Source organism: Mastomys coucha, unplaced genomic scaffold, assembly GCF_008632895.1.
Source record: "Mastomys coucha isolate ucsf_1 unplaced genomic scaffold, UCSF_Mcou_1 pScaffold20, whole genome shotgun sequence".
NCBI classification, from domain to species: Eukaryota; Metazoa; Chordata; class Mammalia; order Rodentia; family Muridae; genus Mastomys; species Mastomys coucha.
This window is the reverse complement of record NW_022196903.1, coordinates 88,489,604-88,513,050: the sequence shown is the minus strand read 5'-3', so window position 1 is coordinate 88,513,050 and position 23,447 is coordinate 88,489,604. Positions and strand designations below refer to the sequence as shown.

The 23,447-nt window shown below is 44.6% G+C and overlaps 2 protein-coding genes across 4 annotated transcripts in view; one reads left to right on the top strand and one right to left on the bottom strand.

The window, feature by feature from the left end:
• Positions 1 to 814: 814 nt before the first annotated feature.
• Positions 815 to 1,281, bottom strand: LOC116098260 (small nuclear ribonucleoprotein E). The gene has a single exon (XM_031380936.1). It carries the CDS (start codon positions 1,235 to 1,237, stop codon positions 959 to 961), a length of 279 nt encoding a protein of 92 aa, XP_031236796.1. The 5' UTR covers positions 1,238 to 1,281; the 3' UTR covers positions 815 to 958.
• Positions 1,282 to 9,029: 7,748 nt separating this feature from the next.
• Positions 9,030 to 23,447, top strand: part of Lrig1 (leucine rich repeats and immunoglobulin like domains 1) — a 102,821-nt gene continuing 88,403 nt past the window's right edge. The window contains exon 1 of one of the 3 annotated variants that reach the window (XM_031382672.1): positions 9,030 to 9,783. In XM_031382672.1, coding sequence (XP_031238532.1) covers positions 9,551 to 9,783 — 233 coding nt within the window. In that variant the 5' untranslated portion in view covers positions 9,030 to 9,550. The remainder of the gene's footprint in view (positions 9,784 to 23,447) is intronic. The other 2 variants (XM_031382671.1, XM_031382670.1) reach the window with 2 other exon arrangements.

Sequence of the window (23,447 nt, the reverse complement as noted above, 5' to 3'; positions counted from 1 at the left end):
GTCCATGCAGGTGTGTGCTGTGCAGGTGGTCCATGGAGCTGTGTGCTGTGCAGGTGGTCCATGCAGGTATGTGCTGTGCAGGTGGTACATGCAGGTGTGTGCTGTGCAGGTGGTCCATGCAGGTGTGTGCTCGTGAGTGTGTGCTTTTGCTCACCTGTGATGGTGCCAGTGGAGGCCAGAGATTGATGTCTTCCTCACTTGCTTTTCTACCTTATTTAAAATTTTGTTTGTTCACATGGCATAGGTTTGCTCCTTCCACCATGTGAGTCCCAAGTTCAAACTCCGGTTGCCAGCTTTGCTGAAAGCAACTTTGCTCACTAAACCAACTCAACTGCCCACCCACCCCCACTTATTTTTTTAAGATAGAGTTTCATTGTTTCATTCGTTCTTTTTAAGGTTGGACATAGGATCACACATCTTTAATCCCAGTACTCAAGAAGCAGAGGCTGGTGGATCTCTTGTGAGTTCAAGGCCAGTCTGGTCTACAGAGTTCTAGGACAGCCAGATCTGTTACACAGAGAAATTTTGTCTTGAAAAGCCAAAAAGAGAAAATTATTTAATTGTGTGTGTGTGTGTGTGTGTGTGCGCGCGCGCGCGCGCGCGCGCGCGCGCGTGCGCCCCTGAGTATGAGTATGTGCACCAGATGCATGCAGGAGCCCTTGGAAGTCAAACGAGGCATCAGATCCCCTGGAACTAGATGTACTGATGGTTGCGCATCACTGTATACACTGTATAGGTGTTAGAATGCAAACCCAGATGCTTTGCAAGAGCACAGCTTGTATCTACTGAGATACAGTTTCTTTTTTTTTTTTTGTAACAAAAACAATCTAACTGTATTTATTGTCACCCGAAAATAATGTGCAAGTAAAACAAGTTGAGTAAATATAGCTTGCAGTAGAAGACACCTTTAAACACACTGAGGTGCCTTCTCAGCTTCCCCATGCTTGACCATTCATTACTAGTTGGAAACACTTTGGAGCAGAGTAATATTATCTCCTTTTAGCATGATCCGACCCAGTTGTTTTCTTGTCTTTGTTTTAGAATGAATCTCTTCTGCATCATCTAATACAAGGTTCATGTATTCATCAAAGCCAATAATACAGCCCTCTATCCGCATATTCACTTGTTCATACAGCCACACCTGAATTCGAGATCTATTTTGCAAGTATCTGAAGATAAGGTTGATGGGCTGCACCATCACCTTCTGCACCTTCTGGCCCTGGCCGCGATACGCCATGGTGGAAGTCACAAAGACCACACGACTAGGAAGGCCGCCTCGGAAAGGGCGAGATACAGTTTCTTGATGTTTCGTGTACACTCATTTGCCAATGAGCTCCTCCTTCTTGTCTACCCTTTACCCTCAGCATTGGGGTTCCAGATGCACTATGACATGTCTGGCTTTTTATATGGATGCCAGGATCCAAACTTAGCTCCTCATGGTTGCTTAGCAAACAATTTGCCCATTGAACTGGCTCCTGGCGCCTCTGTCTATATGTGCAAGATAAATTTGAAATGTGCAATAAACCCAACTGTGCTTTTGGAAACAAATATAACAGATCATAAAATTCACAAATGCTTCTTATTAATCTTCATGCCACTCAAAGAAAAATAGTTGAGTGGCTTGGGAGAGTGTTTTTTTGGTGGTGCCAGTGGTGGGTGTGTTTGTGTTTGTGTGTGTGTGTGTGTGTATGTGTGTGTGTTTTCCAGAATTTCATGTGCTGCAGATGTTTTGAATGCTCTTCAGTTTAGAGGCAATAATAAAAACCACATGCTTGCCTTTATTTTTGAAATTGTTTTAGTAAGCATTTGTGAAAATATGGAAAATGTAAACACGTACCAGCACATACAAATACATAATGTTCAAAGAAGCCAGCTTATCATACAGCAATGAGGGGACCACAGTGGCACAAGGGTGGGTGTGGTAGACACAAATGACCCCGTGCATGTCCATCTTTAAGTGTGCCCGTGAATCATGACCTAGTTAAAGACAGATTCTGAGGTGGGGTAGAACATTTGCCTAGCAGGCATATGGCCCTGAGTTAGATGACTAGCATCACATAAAACCAGTCTGGTGACACAGGCTGGTGATCCTAGCATTTGGGAGGTAGAGGCAGGAGGAATAGAAGTTCAAGTCCATTTTCAACTATGTAGCAAGTTCGAGCACAATCTGCTCTAGAAAGGAGATTCTTAACCCGTGGGCATGGGGTGGAGCTGAGGTCACACCCCTGAGAGGATTTCCGGGTGATGCTGCTCTACAGGTTTCAGTGCTAGTAAAATGTGGGAATAAAGGGGTTGACAAGTGTCCCTTTTAAGGAGCAGGAGGGCTTGCTTAGTGAGCAAATATTGTGTGTGTGCCTAAAATTGAGCTAGACAATGGAATTCCACGAAGGGATTAAACTCAGTCTTGGGACTTAGTAAGCCTTGGGCTGGAAGGAAGGTTAACAGGAAAGAGGATGGAAAGAGAATGATACGAGGAGGTGTAGAGTTGCTGTGGACCAGCTCTGAGCACAGCCTTGGATTCCTGCTCACTGTTTAAGTAGCATATGGCATGAGATGAGTGAGCTCAGAGTCTCTGTATTTTCATCCAGAAAAAAAATGGTGACCATTACAGTACTGACCTCATAGTTTGAAAACACAATGTCTTAGCGCTAAACATCAGAGCAGTGCTTTGTACATGCTAGGTAAGTTCTCTTCCACTGAGCTGAGCTCTGGCCTTGCGGTAGTCTCATGAGACTTAGGTGAAATCAAGTCATGATGTGAAATCATGCTTAGCAGGTAATAGTGCTCAAAACGATGAACTATTTAATACTGGTTATTACAATGTAATATAATTATAAGAGTAATATAATTTATCATATATATCACATATAAATGTATAATATGTAAATAAAATAATATAAATCTAATTAATAATATTACATGAGTGCTGGAAACTGGAGGAAATATCCACCTGTTTTCTAAAAGGAAAATTTAGCTTATGATTCATAGATAAAATTCTGGAAATCTATTAGTAGGCATGAAAAAGAAAATAATTACGGCCACTCTCATAATATCATTGAGAAAGGGGCATCTTGATATATTTTATGAGACATTTCCTGAGTATAAACCATGGATTAGAAAACCACTTTAAGATTTTACTTATTCCTGACTTTGTGTGAGCACAGCTCTCTCACCTCTATAAAGTGGGGATAGTTACAACTTTCATCTCCAACTGCCATATAATCCCAAGAGGTGAGAAGCTGAGGTAGAGGCTGACATTTAAGCTTAAGAATTCAAGACCAGTCTGGGCGACCACTCCAGCTCCCAACAACCCCACCTTAAGAGGCACAAATGTCATAAGGAGTCTGGTGTCCACAGAGCTGTCACGTATTAGCCCATGTGGCCACGACCATTTTCCTTGAATCCTTCCCCAATGGAGAAAGTTTATAAAGCACGCAGCAATGTCACAGACACAAAGCAAATGCCCAGAAAATGACACTTGTTGCTGTGACATGAAATTGCCTTTTAAAAAGAAAATCACAAGGTGTATTCATGAAGATGGTTATTCTGTGCTGTGATAAATGTGCTGTTTTCAGTATACATCCAACTGTTACTTCAGAGTTGCTGGCAGTGAGGAAGAAACTGTGTCTCTGCACCCCTAACCCTCACATAGACTGGGGGGTAGGGTGGGTAGCAACTCAGCCTCTGGTGACGTCATCAACCCATCTTGGAGTCGCCATTGGAGTTAAGAGACTGCCTCATTGGAGGAACTGCAGGATTTTGAAATGGTCACAGTGTTGGTGACTTTTAAAAAACCTCTCATTGAATCAGTTACCATTAGAAATTCACAGGTAAATGACTAGTGTCCCCAGGAGATTGCTTGTGTCTGGGAGTGGACTGAACAGTTGTTAGTTGATATTAATAGTTCTGAGAGGAGGTCAGGAGCCTGTGCAGGTCACAGCTGAGCCCTGGCATTACACATGGTGGTTGGGAGATACGGCAGCTGCAGTTGGACACTAGCCAGCCTTCCCATAGCCAGAGACTGCACAGAAACAAACAAACAAATCCAAACAAACAAACAAATAGACCCCCTTCTTCTCACCTCTCCCAGAGGAAAACGCTGGCACTGGGGGCAGGGAGACATCAACATTCTCTTTCATATCCCACCCCCAGACTCATTAGCTCCCTCTCTCCCTCACTCCCCCTCCCCATTCATCTCCTTGACAAGATTATTGGAAAGAAGGAGTTAATGAGTAAACAGTTATATTTTTTTCTTGGCAGAGAAATACAAGACAGGCTCAGAGTGGGTTGTCATCACTCTTGAGTTTTTAAGGGGCTTTACAGGTAATTATTAACCCTTTGTGGCATTCCTGAGAAAGAAAGCTTGGGGTTGAAAGAATCTACTAAGATTTTTCTATCTCTATTAACATCATGGAGTTTTGTTGTTTCAGAGTTTAAATTTAGCAATACGTAGACAAGAAGCCTTAGGTATATGTGGCCCTACACTGCCTATAACACATCAGAATGGTACATTATGTGAGATTGTCTGTTTAGCACTTGTGCATAAGTGTGCTCCCATGCACATGTAAGAGGAGGCCAGAGGAGGACTTTGGGGTCCTACTCTACCACTCCCTGCCTTGTTCCCTTGCAGCAGGGTCTTGCACTGAACTTGGAGCAAGGTGGACAGGTGCCAAGGCCTGGCCATCCTCCTTTCTCATTCTCCCACAGCTCTGGAGTTACAAGCTATGCCCAACGTCTTACATGGATGCTGGGAATTTGAACTCAGAACCTCATGCTTTGCAGCAAGTGTTTTTTTTTTTATAAAATATTATTTATTTATTAATATTTATACAAGTACACTGTAGCTGTCTTCTGACACACACCAGAAGAGTGCATCAGATCCCATTACAGATGGTTGTGAGCCACCATGTGGTTGTTGGGATTTGAACTCAGGACCTTTTGGAAGAGCATTCAGTGCTCTTAACCACTGAACCATCTCTCCAGCCTGCAGCAAGTGTTCTTAGCCACTGAGCCAGCGTCCTGGTTCAGACCAGGTCATTTTTAAACTCCCTCATACACAGGAGGAATCATTCTCCTTTGCCATTTGAGAATACTAAAGTTTAAGAAAAGACATAACTGGACAAAGGTGTCTAGTAACAAGGCTGGAACCAGGTCTTTTGATTCCTGCTCAGGGAGTTGCTTCATCATTATTATTACTATTATTATTATTATTATCACTATTATTATTATTATTATTATTATTATTATTATTAAATTGCAAAATTGGCGACTTGTGTATGCCATGCAAGGGTGATACCACTGAGCTATACTGAAGACTCCAATACTTTTTAGTGCACCAAACACAAACATAATGTAAGTTCACTTTTAATACCAAAAAGGCATAATTCTGACTGTTGAAAGTTGAATTTTCAAACAATCCCCCTGATCAACCTGTTTTCCTGATTAAAAAAAAGTATGTGGGGTTTGGGAGGGGTATGCATGCCACAGCACACACGTGGAGGTCAAAGGCCAACCTTGTGGAGTTGATTCTCCCCTTCCACCTCTATATAAATTCTGGTGTTAGAGCATAAGTCCTCAGGCTTTTACCTCAAGAGCCTTTGTCCACAGAGTCATCTTGCTGGCCTCTTTCCTATAGTGGTATGTGTGTGTGTGTGTGTGTGTGTGTGTGTGTGTGTGTGTGTGTGTGTTTCTTAGTGCAGTTTGCTAATTCAGGGTTTCTAGCACTGGGTCTAATATGATGTACTGCTGAGACTTCTGGATGCAAGAAACCTGGAATGATTCTTAGGGGTGTTGATGCCTTGTTGATTCTGGGCATTGGTTTCTGTAAACTGTAAAATCTAGAATGCTTGGATAGATGACTCCAGCACTCAGGAGGTAGAGGCAGGATGATCAGGAGTTCAAGGTCATTCTTTGTGACTTATCAAGTTCCAGGCTAACCTGGATTGCATGAGACACTGTTAAAAAGATATTAAAGCATTAGATTAAATAAATAAAAAGATAAGGCACAGATTAAATGAGGATCAGCTCTTTGCTGAAAGGACTGTAACCTGTTCTTCTAGCAGAGAACTTTCCTTCAAAATCTCTCTTGGTGTTCTCTTCCTGACCTTAGGCTGTAGCCACAGACGATTCTTTCCTAAGCTGGATTTCTGCTCTCCAGCTCTCCCTCTTGCTGCAATCGCATGCAGGTTGCTAGTATGTGGGCAGACTTCCATACATGGTGTGAGGAGCAGACATGACTTCATGCTTTGCTGTAGACGAGAAGAACTGCCAAGGCTCAGGCGCCCTGTTCCCCCCAAAGACTCTCTGGGTTTGGAATCCTCTCCTCTGGTGGTGTGGTAACCAGACCACAGGGAATGCTGTAGACCTGTGGGCAAATTACCTTTGTAGATTCAAAAACCTTGTCCTCTAGGATGCTGGAGTTCCCAAGTGCATCTCATAGCCCCACCCACTGCACTTGAAAACATGGTTTAACACTCTACCGTGACCAACCTGAAGGGAATCTTCAGCCAGGTTTCATGATGCGTGATCAACTGTGTTTATCATGCTGCTCCATTCAGAGGTGGGATGAAGATGACCTGACAAGTTGCTTTAAGGGAATGCTGCTCATAAGCATTCTAAATTAAATTATTCTTTTGTTTAAAGATTGTCTGTAATTCCAATGCCAGGGAATATGAGTATATCTTCTGACCTCTGTGGGCACCGGGCATTCTTGTGTTGCCTAGGCAAAACACACATACACATAAAATAAAAAAAATAATTACAAAATTTAAATTTAAATTTAAATTAGATTTGGGGGGGCCCTCATGCATGGAGGCCAAGGACAGTCTGCAGGAGTCAGCTCTCTCCTTCCACCTTGTGGGTTTCAGGGATCAAGTAACTCTCTTTCTACCATCTTACTAGTCTAAATTACTCTTTTGTCCCAGCCCTTGGGCTGCAGAAGCAAGAGGATTGCTGCAAGTTCGGTGCTAACCTTGATACATAGTGAGATGTTTCAAAGACAAAGAAGGCAGGGGGTCTGAAGAGATTGTCCAGTGGTTAAGTATGCCATGCTCCTCTGCAGAGGACTCGGTTCCCGACATCCATGCCAGGTGGCTTACAACTGCCTGCATTAAGCTACAGTGCCTGTTGGCTTCCTTGGACATCCTACACTCATGTCCACATACACATACACACATACACACAGACATACACACACATACACAATTAAAATAAAAGAGATCTTTAAAATGTACTATTTTGTCTCGAAGTCCTTAAGCACCATGACATAGGACTCCTTCAATTTGCAGATCTTGTATATTCCATTTCCCAGCTTATTATTTCTACCCAAAGGCATGAAAACAAGGAGACCAGTTTCTCCTTATCCAGTGGGAAAGCATATGCTTATATGGACTGCATGTGTAGCGCATATGTTCCTGTTCATGCGTGCATGTGCACACACATACTAGTTGGAGCTTTCCTGTTAATATTTCTGAGGTATTACATTTGGCTTATTTATGCTCGTGGGAGCACTGCTTCATCCAAGATATACAGAAAAATGGGAGAGAAACCGGACAGCATTGATCTGTAGTGTAGGCAATCAGGAAAAAGAGAAGGCTGATGTAAGGATGAAAAGAGTGACAAACAAAGCTGGGCATGCTGCATACACCTGTAATGCCAGTTACTCGGGAGGCTGAGACAAGAGGATCACAAGGTTGGGGGAGCCGGGGCTACATGATGAGACTCAAACAATCAAAAACGAAGGAAGAAGGAAACAAAGAGAGCGAGAGAGCACAGCCAGCCAGGCAACAATCACTTGCCTATTACATTCAGGGCCAATTTTGGTTAAAAAAAAGTCACGTTTAGCATCAAAGAAAATTTCTTGACTATGTCTTATATGAAATGGAAAAACCCTTTAACCGTTTGGTGTTTTTCTTCCCAATGAACAGCGGTTCTGCTCCATTTCTATGAATTTAACATGCTGGAACAAATGTTCACCAGAAGACTCTAGAGCCTTAGTTTCCCTGACCCTGTGTGCAGTTGAGACACCAGCAAGTCTAAGAGCCCAGAGGCGGCAGATATGTATTACAATGCTAATCTCTGCTCCCCTCCATTAAGTATGTGTTTGTGTGTGTTTGTATGTGTGTGTGCGCGTGCGCTCACGCTCGCTTATGTTCAGGCACTGTTTCACAAGGCGGCTATCAATCTATTCTGATCATATGTGCCAAATTCTCTCTCTCTCTCTCTCTCTCTCTCTCTCTCTCTCTCTCTCTCTCTCTCTCTCTCGTCACGGATAATTTCTTGGAAATTGTATTTTAAAGGCACCAGTTTTCAAAAACAAAACACAACACCACATCAACACCCTTTATCCAAGTCCGGAGCACTTCCCGAACTTCAACTAACTAGGGGCGGGGAAGTGGGCGTGCTCTCGAGATTCAATTTCTGCAGCACATAGTCAAGGACACATTTCTGGATTAAAGATATCAAGAAGAACGAGTTTGGAGCAGAAATGAAAAAGGCCCACCTCTGAGGAAATAGCTGAGAAACTCATGAAAGAAAGTTTTAAATCTTTTTTTCTTTTCTCCTGGAAGACACCTGAAAAAAGTGTGCTCATTACTGTAAATCCACCATGCTGTTTGTAGTCTAGGAGAGCAGAATAAACCTTGGGTCCAGACAACTCTCAAACCCGTGGATTACAGTCACAACTTTCTCCCTTTCCCCCTAGGCTCAATGGACCCCTAGGTCACTTCTCCAGATTCTGGTACTTGGTAGCCAAAATCGTGCGAGTCTCCTTTAAGTGGAGCCAGCACGCCCCTCCTTTTCCCCGCCCAGTCCCCGCCTTTCACACCTTGGGTGGGAAAAGCGAGCGGAGGCGGGACCTCAGGGAGCGAGCGCTCTTATGGGCTTGGATGCCAACCGGGGGCTGCGATAGCCAATGAACAACGGGCAGGGCGGGGCGTAATGCTGTAACCCTGCAGCCAACGTGGGCCGCTCTCCGCTCCGGGGCCCCAGCGGAGGGGTGTGTGAGGGCGAGCAGCCGGGGCGGGGCCTGGGGCCGCGGGGCTGGACCGCGGCACGGCTGGCCGCTGATTGTTCGCAGCGCCGAGGCACCGTGCGCTCCGGCCGCTCCGGGACGGTGAGGCGCGTGGGGTCCACGGCTATCAGCTCAGAGCCCTCCGTGAGATGCCCGCCCGAGCCACGCGCAGCGGCCGAGGCTAAGCGTTCCCAGTCCTCAGCGGCGGCGGCGGCGGCTCTCGGCGTGCGCCCGGACTCCGAAGGCGACGCGCAGCGCCGCAGGAAGGACGAGCAGCGGCGGCCGAGCACTCACTGCGGGACTCCACAGAGTTCGCCGCGCGCGGGGCTCGGCCCGGATGGGCGCGGGGGTGGCGGTCCCCGCAGGGTGCTGCGAAGAGGCCGGGGCAGAGCGTGCCGGCTAAGCGCCGCGGCCGCGGAACCGACTGGAGCCGGGCGTCCATGCCCCGGCGCGGAGCCTAGCGCCGAGCGCAGCCCGCGCCCGCGGCCGCCCGCACCTCGCAGCCCTCGCTCCCCGGCTTCGCGGCGCGCTCCAGACAAGATGGCGCGGCCCGGTCCGGGAGTGCTCGGGGCCCCGCGTCTTGCGCCTCGCCTTCTACTCTGGCTGCTGCTGCTGCTGTTGCTGTTACTGCACTGGCCGGAGTCGGCGGGCGCCCAGGCCGGCCCGCGGGCCCCCTGCGCGGCCGCCTGCACTTGCGCCGGGGACTCGCTGGACTGCAGTGGGCGCGGGCTGGCGGCGCTGCCCCGGGACTTGCCCTCCTGGACGCGGAGCCTGTGAGTATCGCCTTTGCCTCTGGTCCGGGCGCTGTCACTAAGACGGGGCTGCGGGTGTGCTCAGCCGGAGAGGGTGCGGAGTGCTCTCCGTGGGCTGGGAGACTTGTGGGTGGCCAAGTGGAGGTCACGCGTGGGAGCTCGGGAGAGAGGACTCTGCCCCTGGGGTTTGAAGGTGAGCGCGATTCTGGAGAAGCAGCCTGCTTTGCAGCGAGCGTGTGTTTTCGTGAGGATGCAGGACAGGAGTGATCTCGTAGGGGTGATCGGGTGTGCTTCGTTGAAGTCTGGAGGCCAGCGAGTGTGGGGCGTGGAGGTGAGCCACCGGTTTGTGATTTGAAGGTGAGTGAGAGTGCTGTCGAGCGCGAAGTGTGTTTGTGTGGGTGTGTGAGTGAAGAGTGGAGATGAGCTAATTTGTGTGCACGAGGAGACGGACGAAGGCAGAGTGTGTGAGTCTGGGTTGGAATTGGGGTCTGTGGATGTATCTTTTTTCCTGTGCTATAACCCAGCCCTTAGGTGTTTGAGTTTCCCCAACTTACCTCCAGTTGGTAATGAAGGAGGGTGACTCTCATCTCCAGGGTTCATTCTATTTATATTATGTGTTAATGTGTTGCAGTCTCCTGATCACCAGAGAATCGTGGTGGCTTGACTTGGCATTGGCCAGGGCAAAAGGGACCCTGTCCTAAAGAACCCAGGAGTTGAGAAGCTTTGAGACAGTTCTTGGAGATGTCTGAGTGTGGCTATTAGCTCTTTTCCGCATGGCTGGCACGTACGGGAACTGCGTTCCAGATCCCTTCCTGTCTGTTCCCTGGGGTCCCCTTGGGCTTGATCCACTGGGGTGGGTCTGCTCCCACCCTCGAGTTTCTCCTTCATTAATGGCACAAGTTAGTTGTGGAGTCGTGCTACCTCAGGAGAACTTGACAGGGGGCCTGGTGGCTCTGTCAGTTTGTTTCACCCCACGGAGGTGCACTTCTATGCTCCTGGGATAGGGGCCTATCGGGAGTTAGTGGGATACTCCTTCCAGGACACTTGGCAGGGACAAAAAAGACGTTAGATTTCTGTAAACATAGTGGAGTAGAATAGCATTGTTATACTTCAAAAAACCTAGACCTTTGAGTCAAATCTGGCCCAGCTATCGGTCATTAGCATCTCTAGAACTATTAGTACCTTCCAGAAAAGGCCTCGCTTGAGTGGTCTGCTTCTCACTTGAGCAGTTGAATGTCTTTCCTGGGACATAGATGTACAGCAGTAGCTTTGGTCATGACATTTGTTGTTTTAAAAAGAGAAATCGATGACACGGGCTTTAACACACACCTGTGGCTTGATGGCAGAAAACTGGGGCCTGGGTATCGGACTGTCTTGAAGGAGAGAAGTTAGTTCTTTTCTAACAAGACTCTGTGTTCTCAGAGTGAGGCCTAGTTGATCACTTGAGTAAGCTGCTGTGTGAGTTCTGAAGCCAGCTGAGCCCCTTTTGCTACTATTGCTGCTGCCTTATGCTTTTTTTTTTTTTTTTTTTTTTTTTTTTTTTTTTTTTTTTTTTTAATTCTTCAGGATCTGCTTCCTCTCTGGAATTCACTCCTGAAAATGCATGGTCTTAGAGTGGGCTTTAATACAGTGGCTCTGTTAGTTACTGGGAGGTGAACACAGTCTTGTTCTTTGCTAAGATTTCATTTAGTAATAATCGAGGCAGTTTGGGGACATTTTGGGTTTTTTTTGCATATTTAAGATGGGATTTTAAAATTATTATTAAATAATAGAACCATGTAGTTGGAGTCAGAATATCTTCTCAAGTGTTCACCTGTTGGAGACTTGCGAAGTCGTGTGTCAGGGGTTCTGAGGAAGGCTCTCCATTCCCAAGTCTCTCCCAAGGAGTGGACAGAGTGCACTTATTTGAACTTTCCTTTTGTCACAAGACCTACCTTGCCTTGCCCTTTTTTGGAGCAGAATTTGCTAGTCATTTTTAGGCTTTCTGGTGCCTTCAAGTGACAATTCACACAGCATAAATACCTTTAAAATTGCAGTCTCTTTTACTCATGCAATTTAATGATCAGTAAATACCAGACTGGGTATTCTGAGCTTCAGGAGATAGGATCCTACTGAAGATGGTTTTGATGGACTAGTTTTAAGATTCAAGCAGTTTGGTTTCTGCATTAGTATTTGGCACGAATGCACACTCTCATACACACACATACCTTTGAAAGAGTACTTATGAGTTTATTTTATTTATGCTAAAAGTGAAATCAAGTGTGAATTGTCTCCTAACCTTCATATTTCTCAGACTATTTACCCTTCTGATATTAAGGGTTGAACCTAAGGTCTGGAGCATGCTAGGCAAGATCAGCTTCTTCTGAACTGTATCTCCAATATCCAGTGCTTTCCTTTTAAACCATTGCTTTTATTTTGGCAGGATAAAAGTGGAGAAAGTCTATGTATATAATACAATAAAGTATTCCGTATTTTCACTGAATTTACACCTTTTAAGGTCATTGTGTCTAGAAAATGCTTTGAGCTAGTTTATAAGCCTATGAAGTAGATTTACTGCAGCCTGCTCAAACAGTTTCAGGCTGTGGGTTTTCGATAGCAAGAGACCTATGGCTTTATGGGGTTCCTCCCCCTTTTGTAAACAGTACATCTACTTTTGGAGTTGCTCTTAGGCCAAGTGTAGAGAAGCTAAACATTTTTAATAGTGAATAAAAAGTTAGTGGGAGTAGAAAAAGCAGGGTGATGCTGATAGAGGAGAACAGATCTCTTTCCAAGGCTGAGGATAACTTACTCCTTATGGCTACTTAGAGTGGTGAAGCATAACTGAGTGGCCTGTCCTGTTGCATAGGTGAGATTGGCATGGTCTGATCAGAACACTCATAAATAGCACCAAACACCTCCCAGAACCTTACAAGAGGCTGAACTTCTTAGAACTTAGGTGTTTGTTTTCTTTGAAACTATTTTTGAGAGCATGATTTCAGAAGCTCTTTAAAAAGTATTACAGATTTACTTTAGACTGTTTCTAACCTGTCTAAATTTGAGCAGAGAGTTTAGTTTCAAAATACTGTTGGTGTTAGCATTCTGAGAGGTAACTGATGGGCTATTGGGAGTGGGAGGTAGGCAGGCTTAGGAGGGCAGTCCTTGGATTCTTGTTCAGTGGAGAAAGGGAACAGGGATTTAGAAGCAAGGGCCTTTGGGGTAGGACACCAAATGTGGTCATCCTGAGTGCCAGTAGTGAGCATTTATTGATCTACTTCTCTTGTATTATGTGTTTGCAGTCTCAGGTTGGCTGGTTCAAATCTAGCTTTGCTGGTTTAAGCACATAAGTGGTGGTTATGGCTACATTAGACAATATGCATTCTGTGCTTTCACTATAGAGTTGAGAAAGAAGGACAATCCCTGTCTGTCAGATTCTACATCTGTGCTTCAAGGGCTTGGTGTGCAAAGTGTTGTGAGTTAAGGTTCTGGAAATTACTTTCTATCTCATGCAAATTAGATGACCAAATCCTTTTAGAATCCAAACTGCTGTGTGTGTAGGTTTGCACAAGTGTGCAAATATGTATGTTTAAATGAAGCACCCAGCTGGTTCATAGTCCCTCCTTACCCTTTCTTTTACTTTTGTCTCATATCACTTTAAGAGCACAGCAGACCTTGAGCTTGTTTCGATTTGGGGTCGGAGGTTGTTTGAAGTAGAGACAGATTTATTTATTTTGTGGTGCTAGGGATCTGAACTCACTGCCTGGGACATGCTAAACAACTGTGCTTTTCTGCTGAGGTGCTCCACCCCCAGCCCTAAGACCTTGAGGTTACTTGCACCTTTCCAAGTTTTCTCTACTCTGAAGCCCTGTAGGGAAGATTTGTAAGGATGGGATGGAATCCAAGGCTTTGACTACTTTTAGGCAGGCATTCTATTAACTGAGCCATATCCTCACCACATTGTCTCCCTTCACAGCACTATTTTAAGATTCCACACGCTCATCCCATTCTATAATTATATATAGTTACTAGATTTCACAAACTTGGGACTTCTGAGTGGATTATAGGCAGTAATTCTTGGCAAGCTCTTGAGAAGGCTGGGGACAGTGCAGTATGCTGTGTTGAGAGCTTTCTGTCCCATGTCCCCATATGCCTGCTCTCCAGCCTCCTCCCTCTGGCTAATTATCTCTCCTGGGTTCCCTGGGCTGCTTCCCTGACCAGTTTGGGTTGCCCTCTGGCTGACCTTTTTCACTGTCAGGCTCTATGCTCGCCATGAAAGAATCTCTTCCCTCCTCTGAAGTGTTTCCCATGGTGCAAAGCCTTGTCAGTAGAGCTAGAAATGCCTCAGAGCTGGCTAGAGGCTAGTGAGACACCTGGCTCTGAAGTATGCACCTGCCTGGAAGAGAGGTCTGTGAGATAGGAAGGCCAGATGGTGGCTGCTTAAAGTAGCCTATGGCTTCTTAGAAGTGAGAGGGAAATCTAGAAGAGAGGTTGAATTGAAAGTTGCTGTAAGCAGTAAGAATGGTGGTGGTTTTGTTGATTTTGTCATCCTCCTCTTCCTTGTCCTCCTCTTCCTCTTCCTCCTCCTCTTCCTCCTCCTCCTTCTCTCTCTTCTCTTTTCCCACATTTGTTTAAAACATAAAAGGGATTCCTCTTGCTTATCCTATAGGTTGCAAGACTAAGTTTCCTGGGTAAGCCTAACTTTCAATTAGTTTTGATGAGCTTGGTGACATTTACTCACTGGGGTCCGTCCCCCTCCTCAGCAATCGCAGTTTGAAACCCTAGGGGTCTTTATCAGAAGTGACCAGGACTTCAGGTTGTGTTAATATCCAGAGTTGATGACAATGGATGCTCTTTCAAAGGTTAAAGCTTCGTCTTGAGCACAGGAGAGAGAAGGGTGGAGGGAAAAAGTCCTAGGCTGAGGAAGAAAATTACGCAAAAATCTCAATTGGTGTCTGGCCTGTGGGAGGTTTAGGGATCGTGCTGAACCAGTGGGATCCATTAAGGGTGGACTTCATTACTTCAGTTCTTGCTCTGTGCTTGTAACCGACTAGCCATCTTCTGCTGTTGTTCCTAGTAACGTTGCAGTTTTGGTTCTGTTTCCTTATGGATTGTGTTGAAGACCAGATGTTAAACTTTGGACATCGCATTCATGTATTGATTTAGTCCACATATTCTGTGTACTAATGAAAAGTTGAGTTTTTCACCAGTTAAATTGCAGACTGCTGGTTTGTGGCCATGCTTTCTTGGGTGGGCATTCTTTTTCTCATCCAAGGGTTTTATGTGTTATGCTTGTATGCTGTCATGTTTTGTGTGATCCAGTGCTTCCTTTGTGGGCTTAAAAATACTCGTTTTCATTATTTTAAATTATGTGTATGCCTGAGTGTGTGTATGTGGCGTATGTACCCACGAGTGCAGGTGTCCTTGGATGCCAAAGGTGTTGGATTCTTGGAGCTGAAGTTACCAGCAGTTATGAGCTGCCTGGTCTGGGTGCTAGGAACTGAACACAGGTCTTCCAAACCGAGTAGAAAGTACACTTAGGTGCTCAGTTTTCTCTCTGGCCTTTATCATTGCTTCATTTGACCCAAACATATTTTGCATAGACTTCTAAAACACAGTTCCACAAATCTGCTAATAAAAGTTGTTCTATTTTCTTTTTTCAAAAGTAGTTTCTTCCTTTCCCTGGGTGTTGTACTCTTTTGATTCCCTGCCTTGTTCTTTGTATCCTCTCTAAATGGGCACTGGGTTCTTATATCCTGGTGTCTGATTAGTGTGATGGATGGGAATGGCGTGAATGGAACTTCCTTTATTTTTATTCTGCTATACATGTTGTTGCCATCCATGTTGCAGAGTGCACGGGGTGGGGGTGGGGGCACCCGCTGCCCCCACCCTTCACTTGGGAGTGAGGACAGAAAGCTTGGAAGTTCTTCTTAAGGTTTGTTTCTAGTGTCCCCACGCTCCAGCCCTTTGCCCCTGTTTCTTTCAAGGGGATGATAGTATCCTATCTCGTAACGGCTGTGCAGACAGTTACATTGTGCACGTGTGCCAGTTGCTTCCTCTGTGGAGTTCACCAGTTAAAGGGTAAGGTGGCAGTACCTGTGCCTTGCATCTGTTCTTAGGACTAGTCCCTCCAAGCTGCATTTCCTATGGATGAAGGCTTTCCTGGGAAAGGATTCCTTTTCAGACAGGAAGGAATCTTTTGGTGTGGGTGGGAGCATGGCATGACTCACAAGCCAGGCCTCGTGCTCCAGCAGCAGTTTTGGTGGTTCAGGAAAGCTGCAGCAGGTAGACTCCCTGTGCCTTGGGAATCTCAGATGAACAGGCAGGGAGCTGTACACAGTTGCAGTTGATTATACAATTAGCAAAAATTGTTGAGGTAGTTTAAAATCTATTCCAGTTGTACAAATACTGCCTAGGTAGCATTATTCTTTTGGGAGGGTACATGGGAAAAAGCAGGAAAGTGAGAAGTCCTTAAACCAATCACTTTATCCTCTTGTTTCTCAAGGTTTCATTGAAATTGAGCTCTACCCAAATACAGGTAGCTCTGGAGTTTGGAAGAATGCAGGTGTGCTCTTCCAGATGAGATTAGGTTACAGTCCTTAGGGCTGGCTGATCCTCACTGCTAGTCCACCTCTGTTTGGAAAGACTTGGGGAAGAGGAGGTAGGAGGGGAGACAGTTCTTGTGGAAGACAGAGAACAAGTTTCATTTGTTTTGGTCTTTTTACAGTGGTGTGCTAACTTGTAGGTGGCACAGACAGCAAATGCAGGGCCATCTGAGGAGCCTGGCAAGGGTGCACCTTGAAAAGCCGTTTGCTGTTGCTCCTGGTGCACCTGTCCGTGAGTCCTTTCCCTTGTGAATGGCCATGATTCACAGCCTTGCCCACCTGAACGGCTGCGATTGTTTGCACCCTTATTACTATTTAATCTAACCTAACCGGTAAGGCCCATTGTGCTAACAACTAGTCCGTTCATCTCCTTGAGGCCGGATTCATCGCTGCTTCCTTGTGAACCAGGATACCGGTTCCAATCACCGCTCCTTGAGTTTGTTTTGGCAAAAGACAAGAAAGCATGGTCTGTCTTTAAGTCTTTGTGATGCATCCTTTTATGATCAGCAGGTATTGGAAATGAATGAATGAGACCCCACAAGTGGCCCTGTCCCATTCTTTTAAAAGCTGGTTCAAAAACCAAAGTTAGTCCTTAAAATTTGCCTTCTGTAACTTCTTTGTGCAGCAGCAAGCAGTTGCCCCCAACCCCACTCCCTGCCTGTCCTTTGACCCTTCTTCTAATTTATAATTTGCTGTTCAAATAATTCACTGCTCAACTGGCCAGAGCACACATTGCACTGGTAAGTTCTTTCTGCTGGATTACCTACTTGATGATGGTGGTTAGGGACAACCATTAGGACTGAGCTTCTGAACTGGGACATCAAACCTCTAGGTAGCTCTAGGTCCTCTGAAGCACTTGCACTTTGGCTTGGCCATCAGGAAAGGGCAGTGAACGCTGTCAGCTGACTGGGACAATGCCTGTTGCAGAGAGAACGTATTTTATTTTTGTGAGATGATTAGAAAGATTGGCCTTAAAACCAATTCTGAGTTAAGGAAATGTTTGCCATGGAGCCTCTGTCAGTGTAGTGTGTTTTCTTCTTACCATTGTCTCATAAGAGACAAGTGGACAGTGTGGTGATGATGTCATGAGTTCTGAAACTCTCAGCCATCTTCAATAATTGCCAACTCACGCCTGGCTCATAGGCTCCATGCTCCAATATCCTTTCTCCTTCTACAGTTTTTTTTAAAGAATAAATCCAAAGCGTGGGGACTTTCATTTAACAGTTTTGTGGGGAGGACATACTCACATGGCAACTCTTCACTAAAAGATGACTTTAAGAAATAGGAACATGAACAAGTTCTGAAAAATAATGAACTTGTTTTCTAAAGGAAAATTTGACAGTGTTTACAGGATGTTTACTGAGTGCAGATTTCATGCACTCTGTTTTTTATATTCTCAAATTACATGTTATTTTTTTCCCTACCTTTGGTTTTGTGGGGAGAGTTTAAAAATTTTTTTAGGCCCTGAGCTGCAAGTCACATTAGTTTTCTTCCATAGATCCTTACTTGACAGGCTTCTTCCACGCTATTATGTAGATTAGGAGCTATTAGCAGGCAAATATAATTACAATGGGTCATTTAAAAGTGGCATTTTAGATATTATTATTATTTAATGCAGAGATAATTAGCCGGTTGGTTGTAGCTGAGTCTTGAATCTGAATTGAGTTAACTCGTGTTTACTTTGCAGGGCCTGACCCTCCAGCTGTGTCTACTTGAGTCTGCTTTAAATAGAGTTAGAAGCACCCTATAAGAAAATCCCCCAAAAACTCAGAGCCAGCTTCCTGGAACCCTCTGGGCTCCTTTTAGCTTCATGCAGATTAGAACAATGCTTTTTCCTCCTTGCTACTGAGCAGTTTGTGTTGAAGTCCACGGCTCTGTTTCTCTGTTGTCTTTCTGTTGGTTGGAGGAATTTCTTTAAGATAAAGCTGGTAATTTTCATATTCTGTCTGTGAAAACCTAATCCTAGGTAAATTATATAGTGTTTAGTGGTTTAAAAACCCAGCCTGCATGTGTCATTTTAAGCTCACAGACTCAGTTAAGCATAATTAAACCACTGTCATATTTGATTAGATACCATTTACAGTGGATCCTCTTGTTTACAAAAACATGCATACACAAAAGAGTTTGAGAAAATCTTTTAGGCAGGAGAACTAAACATGAGGAGTCTGATTGTGACTTTAAGTTCTGTTTTGCAAACTGGGATGTGTGGTACCAGGTTCAGCTTTATGCTCACATTCTGAGTTTTCATTTTGTTTTTGACTAAAATAATTTTGTGTGTGTCTGTGACTTCCTTTCTCCACCTGGGACAGTGTGAGTTTCTGGCACATGAGCGCCTCGTGTTTGCAAAACTTTATAAACAGCCAGAAGAGCTCATAGCTTCCAGGAAGTGGGTTGTTGATGCAACCGAGTGATGGATGCTGAAGCCTACTCAAGTGTGGGGGTGTGTGGATTGTCCACTCCTCTTCAGGAGAGGGGAGCCAGAAACCAAGCCAAGCTAAGTATTCACTAGCTAGCAGGGCTACCTCACTCCCAATTCACTGTTTTCTCAGACCCAATGTCTGTGTCTTGTTCACAGGTAATCTGACCTCATGGAAGAGGCTCTGCCTTACCCAAGAGAAAAACCAGAAATTCTGATAAGATTTCATTTTATATTTGAAATTATGTATGTATGTATGTATGTATGTATGAATGTATATATGTATGTGTGTGTGTTTGTTGTATGTGCATGTGTTCACATGCAGTGTGTGTGTGATTGTGCATATTCTTTCGAGCCCATGGAGCCCAGAAGAGGGTATCAGATGCCTTGGAGCTGGAGTTACAGGTGTTTCTGAGCCAGTGCAAACGTGGGTGCTGGAGTTCAGAGTCTGGTCCTCATGGTTGAACAGCAAGTGCTCTTAATCACTGAGCTCTCTCTCCAGCCCCTGAGGAAGATTTCTAGATTATTTCACAAGTCTGTTTGAAATAATATTTGGGAACAGTTTAATTATCTTAAGTCTGGACCCACAAATGAAAAACGATTTCACCTCAAGTATTAATGATTTGGAATCTGTAGAACTTTGTTGCATGTTCTTAAATTTTCTTGCTCTTTGTTTTTTATGTTCTGGAGACAAGGTCTCCACTGTGTAGCCCAGGCTGGCCTTGAACTCACAGCTGTCCTCATGTCTCAGTCTCTTTAAGTGCTAGCATTACAGTTGTGTGCCACCATGCCTGGCTATTTCCCTCCACAACCCCCCCCCCCAAAAAAAAAAAAGCAAGCAAAAAACCAAACAGCAACGTTCTTAAAAAGTTGAAGATGTCTATTCGCAGATTCCATAGCTTAGAGGGGAACAGGAGGCAAGGCTGGGTCTCCTTCTGAAACACTTGTGTGTGAAGTCTTGGTACTTAGTACATCTTTCGGGGGTGGGGGTGGGGGTGGGTAGCCCAGAGCCTTAGAAAGACGTTCTTGACTAATCAGGGAGGAAGACTGTTGACTTAAAAAGAAGAAGTGGATTTTCTAAAGCTGTGGATAATGACAGTGTGGTAGTATGGAAACTAGCTTGCAGCTGAGTCTCAGTAGGCCTGAGGTTCTCTCGTGCTCTGCTACTGACAGGGTAGTGTGACCTTGGGCTGGTCTCCCACTTCTCTATCTGTGAGAGACTTAAGATGTATAAAATTTCATTTTTAGGGTTATGATTCTGGCTCTTGGAAGCAAAGGGGAGTGAACTTACTGATTATTGGATTTACTGGTAAGAGAGTGAGTGGGTCTGTGTATGGGATGCTTAGTTGTAAGTACTCTGTGGCTTCTCTGCACAGATACCCGGAACAGCCAAAGGAGAAATGGAGCATTGTGGGTGGGGAGGGCTCAGTTCGGGACCCTTCACTGAGCCTTTGTTATTATTAAGGAGAAGCAAATAGTGCATTTAAAAGCACAGGCGGACCTTTCCCAGTCTGAAAGTCCAAAATGCTTCAGAATCTGACAGTTTTGAGCGCTAGCATGACACCACAAGTGGAAAATTCCATACTGGGAACTTCGTTTTCATGTACAAAAGTATTAAAATTAGTGTATAAAGTTGCCTCGAGGCTATATGTATAAGGTGTATATGAATCATAAATGAATTCATGTTTAGACTCGGGTAGCATCCTCATGTAAATAACCCAGAACTTAAAAAAAAAATCTGAGATCTGGAAAACTGTAGCCCCGTGCATTCTGGGTAAAGGATCCTGGGCCAAAGAAAGCTATGGGGCCTGCAAACTTGATCTTTGACTTAGCTTTTTAGGAACATAGCTTTAGAGAAAAGGCAAGAAGTTACAGGATCATTTTAGTAGGGTTTTCTTAGGCCCACTGATGGAGTAGTTGGATCAGTGAAGTTGTCCCCAGACTGATAATCTTTCAGCTCCATGGGCTGAGAGTCCAGAGTCAGTAGCAACAGCTGCAAGGAAGGACACACCCACAGCTCTGTCCTGTGGAGCCAGCTTGCCTTTGGTTATATTCATGAACATGGCTGATTTTGAGTAGCTTTAAGCCATTTTCCCAGGGAGCTTTTCTGTGTGCCTTTCAGTGTGGACACTCAGCGGTCTGACTTTTTTTTTTTTGTACAGCTCAGCTACTTCTTTCTCCAATTTTTGAATTCGCTCTCTCCTTTTTAAAAATTTGTTTTATTTGTTTAGTCTATTTTTTGTTATTGTTGTTCAATAGATACCAAATTTGGTCTAACACTGTTTTTGGAAAGTCTTGATTTATGCCAAATAGGAGTTCCAGGGAGGACCTAGTTAGTAGCTTTTGTTTTCTGTGTTCATTATTTTAAGCAATTACTTGTGTTTATTTGTGTGTATGTGTTTTTGTTTCTGTGAGTGTGGATGTAGGTGTGGGGGAGTCTGGAGGTTGTTGGGTGTCTTTCTTCTATGGCTCCCCACTTTATTTTGAAGTGGTCTGTCACTGAAACTGAAGCTCATCCTTTAGGCTAGCTTTGGTGGCCAAAGGCTTCATTCAGAACCTGGTGCTGAGGTTACAGGCACAGGCGTTCTCATCCAGCTAATTATGTCAGTGCTGGAGATCTGAACTCAGGTCCCTGAGTGTACACATCATGCATTTTATCTGCTAAGGTATTTCTTTAGCCCGTTCTCTGTGCTCTTCACAGCCGCCTTCCTTCCATGTGCATTTGTTGTCTTCACTGGAGATTCTTGGGCTTTTCATTTTATGCATTTTTTTTTTTTACTTTATATGTTTTCATGATATGAAGCCTGGGGTGTTTTCCTCTTCTCTTCTTTAAATCATGCTTCTGGGAGTTGGAGCTTTGTTTGGGGCTACAACCTGAATGGAGCGAAGTTGGAGGCCAGGTAGTGGTGTTTTGAACCGCTTGATATAAGTTTAGCAGGAAATAGAGACTATTTTAGGACTGAATAGTCCAAAAAGCTACTTAAAAAAAAATTTTCATTAAGAGCCGAGGAGATAGCACAAGATCCTGTGTTTCATCCCCAGAATTCATGTAACAAAATCCAAGTCCGATGGTTTGCACCTAAAATCCCAGTGCTGGGAGGGCAGAGACAGGCAGATAAATCCCTGGGCTCATTAGACAACCATTAATGATGGACAGACCAGCAAGAAAGGATGTTTCCTGTCTTAAAAAGGAAAGGACACATGACACATGAGGTTGTCTTCCTACCTGCACATGTACATATGTACCCCCTGCACACATGGTACACACTTGACACATGTGTGCAGCCTTCTATGTGTATAGCCTTAGACCTGTACTCTCAGCACTGGGGAGGAGGAGCAGAAGAATCAGGAATTCAAGGCCAACATCTACTATAGACTGGCCAACATCTACTATAGAACTAAGTCTGGACCACATTTGATACTGTCTAAACAGACAAACAAAAAAGCAGAAACAAATCAAAAGGCAGTCTTTTTTTGTTGTGTTGTTTAAGATCAAAATAAATTGTTGTGTTGTTTAAGATCAAAATAGCCCAAATGATTTGCCCATCCTTCTATCCGCTTAATATAGAGTGCCATTTTCTGTTACTCCTGTGCTCTTCCGTGTCTTTACCATTTGTGTCTAATCTTCTCTCAGTGCTGTTAGGTAATTTTTTACCTCACTTAGTGTGGGAAGCCATAGAAACTGTGGTTGTTTCGGGCAGGTCTGTGTAGAGGACTGAGGCACATGGTGTGGGGTTTAGCTGTGAGGTACTGCTGTGTGTAGTATCTGTGTTGCCCTTATAACACACTGAGGTAAAGAGGTGACAGTGTCCTTCCTCAGGCGGGGAGCATGGCTTCTTGGCTTGGAGTCGGAACTTTGCTTGTATGTCAGAGAGAACCTTTGGAGAGAATCTGGGACATAAAACAGACATGGCAAGTGCGCCCTTCTCTCCTCCTCCTCTCCTATTTTCTCCGTTCTGCTTGAGAACCACTTCAAAGAATCAGATGTGTTGGTGCCGCAAGCTGCACAGTTATTGTTAAAGAATTTGGAGATATAATTGAAAACAAACTGTTGAGCAGAGCAGATCGAGGCAAGTTCTAGCTCTGAGGGAGAAGGGAATTCCAAGTTCTTCCTCTATTTGGAGCTGATGTTTCAGAACACTTGTTCTGTAGATGAATCATCAGTGAACGCTACATCTGGGAGTTATATGTTGGGAAATGGCGTTCTTTTTAAATGGAGAAGAAATATAAAAAGCATACATAAAGTTACAGTGCAGTTGGAAAATTGTAGTCAGAGTTTAAAAAAAACAAACTAACATTGAGGTGGAAACTAGCAGAGTGATCGGCCATGAGATTGTGATTCTTAAAATGGAATGTCCATATCTGGAAGCAGTACCACAGCTAACGTACTTATTGGGACCCCTGTCCTTTGTTTTGGGGGCAGCTGACATTTAAGAAATATCACAGACACCAGCTGAAGAATCATTAGCCACAGCAAGTGTGACTTCGGAGTTTGAGTTACCTGAACATTTGTTTTGTGCTCCTTAAGTCTGTTCAGCTTCCGTTTGCCAGTGAAGGCGCTAGAGCATCCGTGGTTTGGACTCCATGAGAAGAGCACTCACTGTCACCTGTGAGCTTCTTGTCACACGCTGTGGTTGGGAGATAAAGCAGCCTGTGGTCTCTGATTGAGAGTGGCACCCCTGGAACGTGGC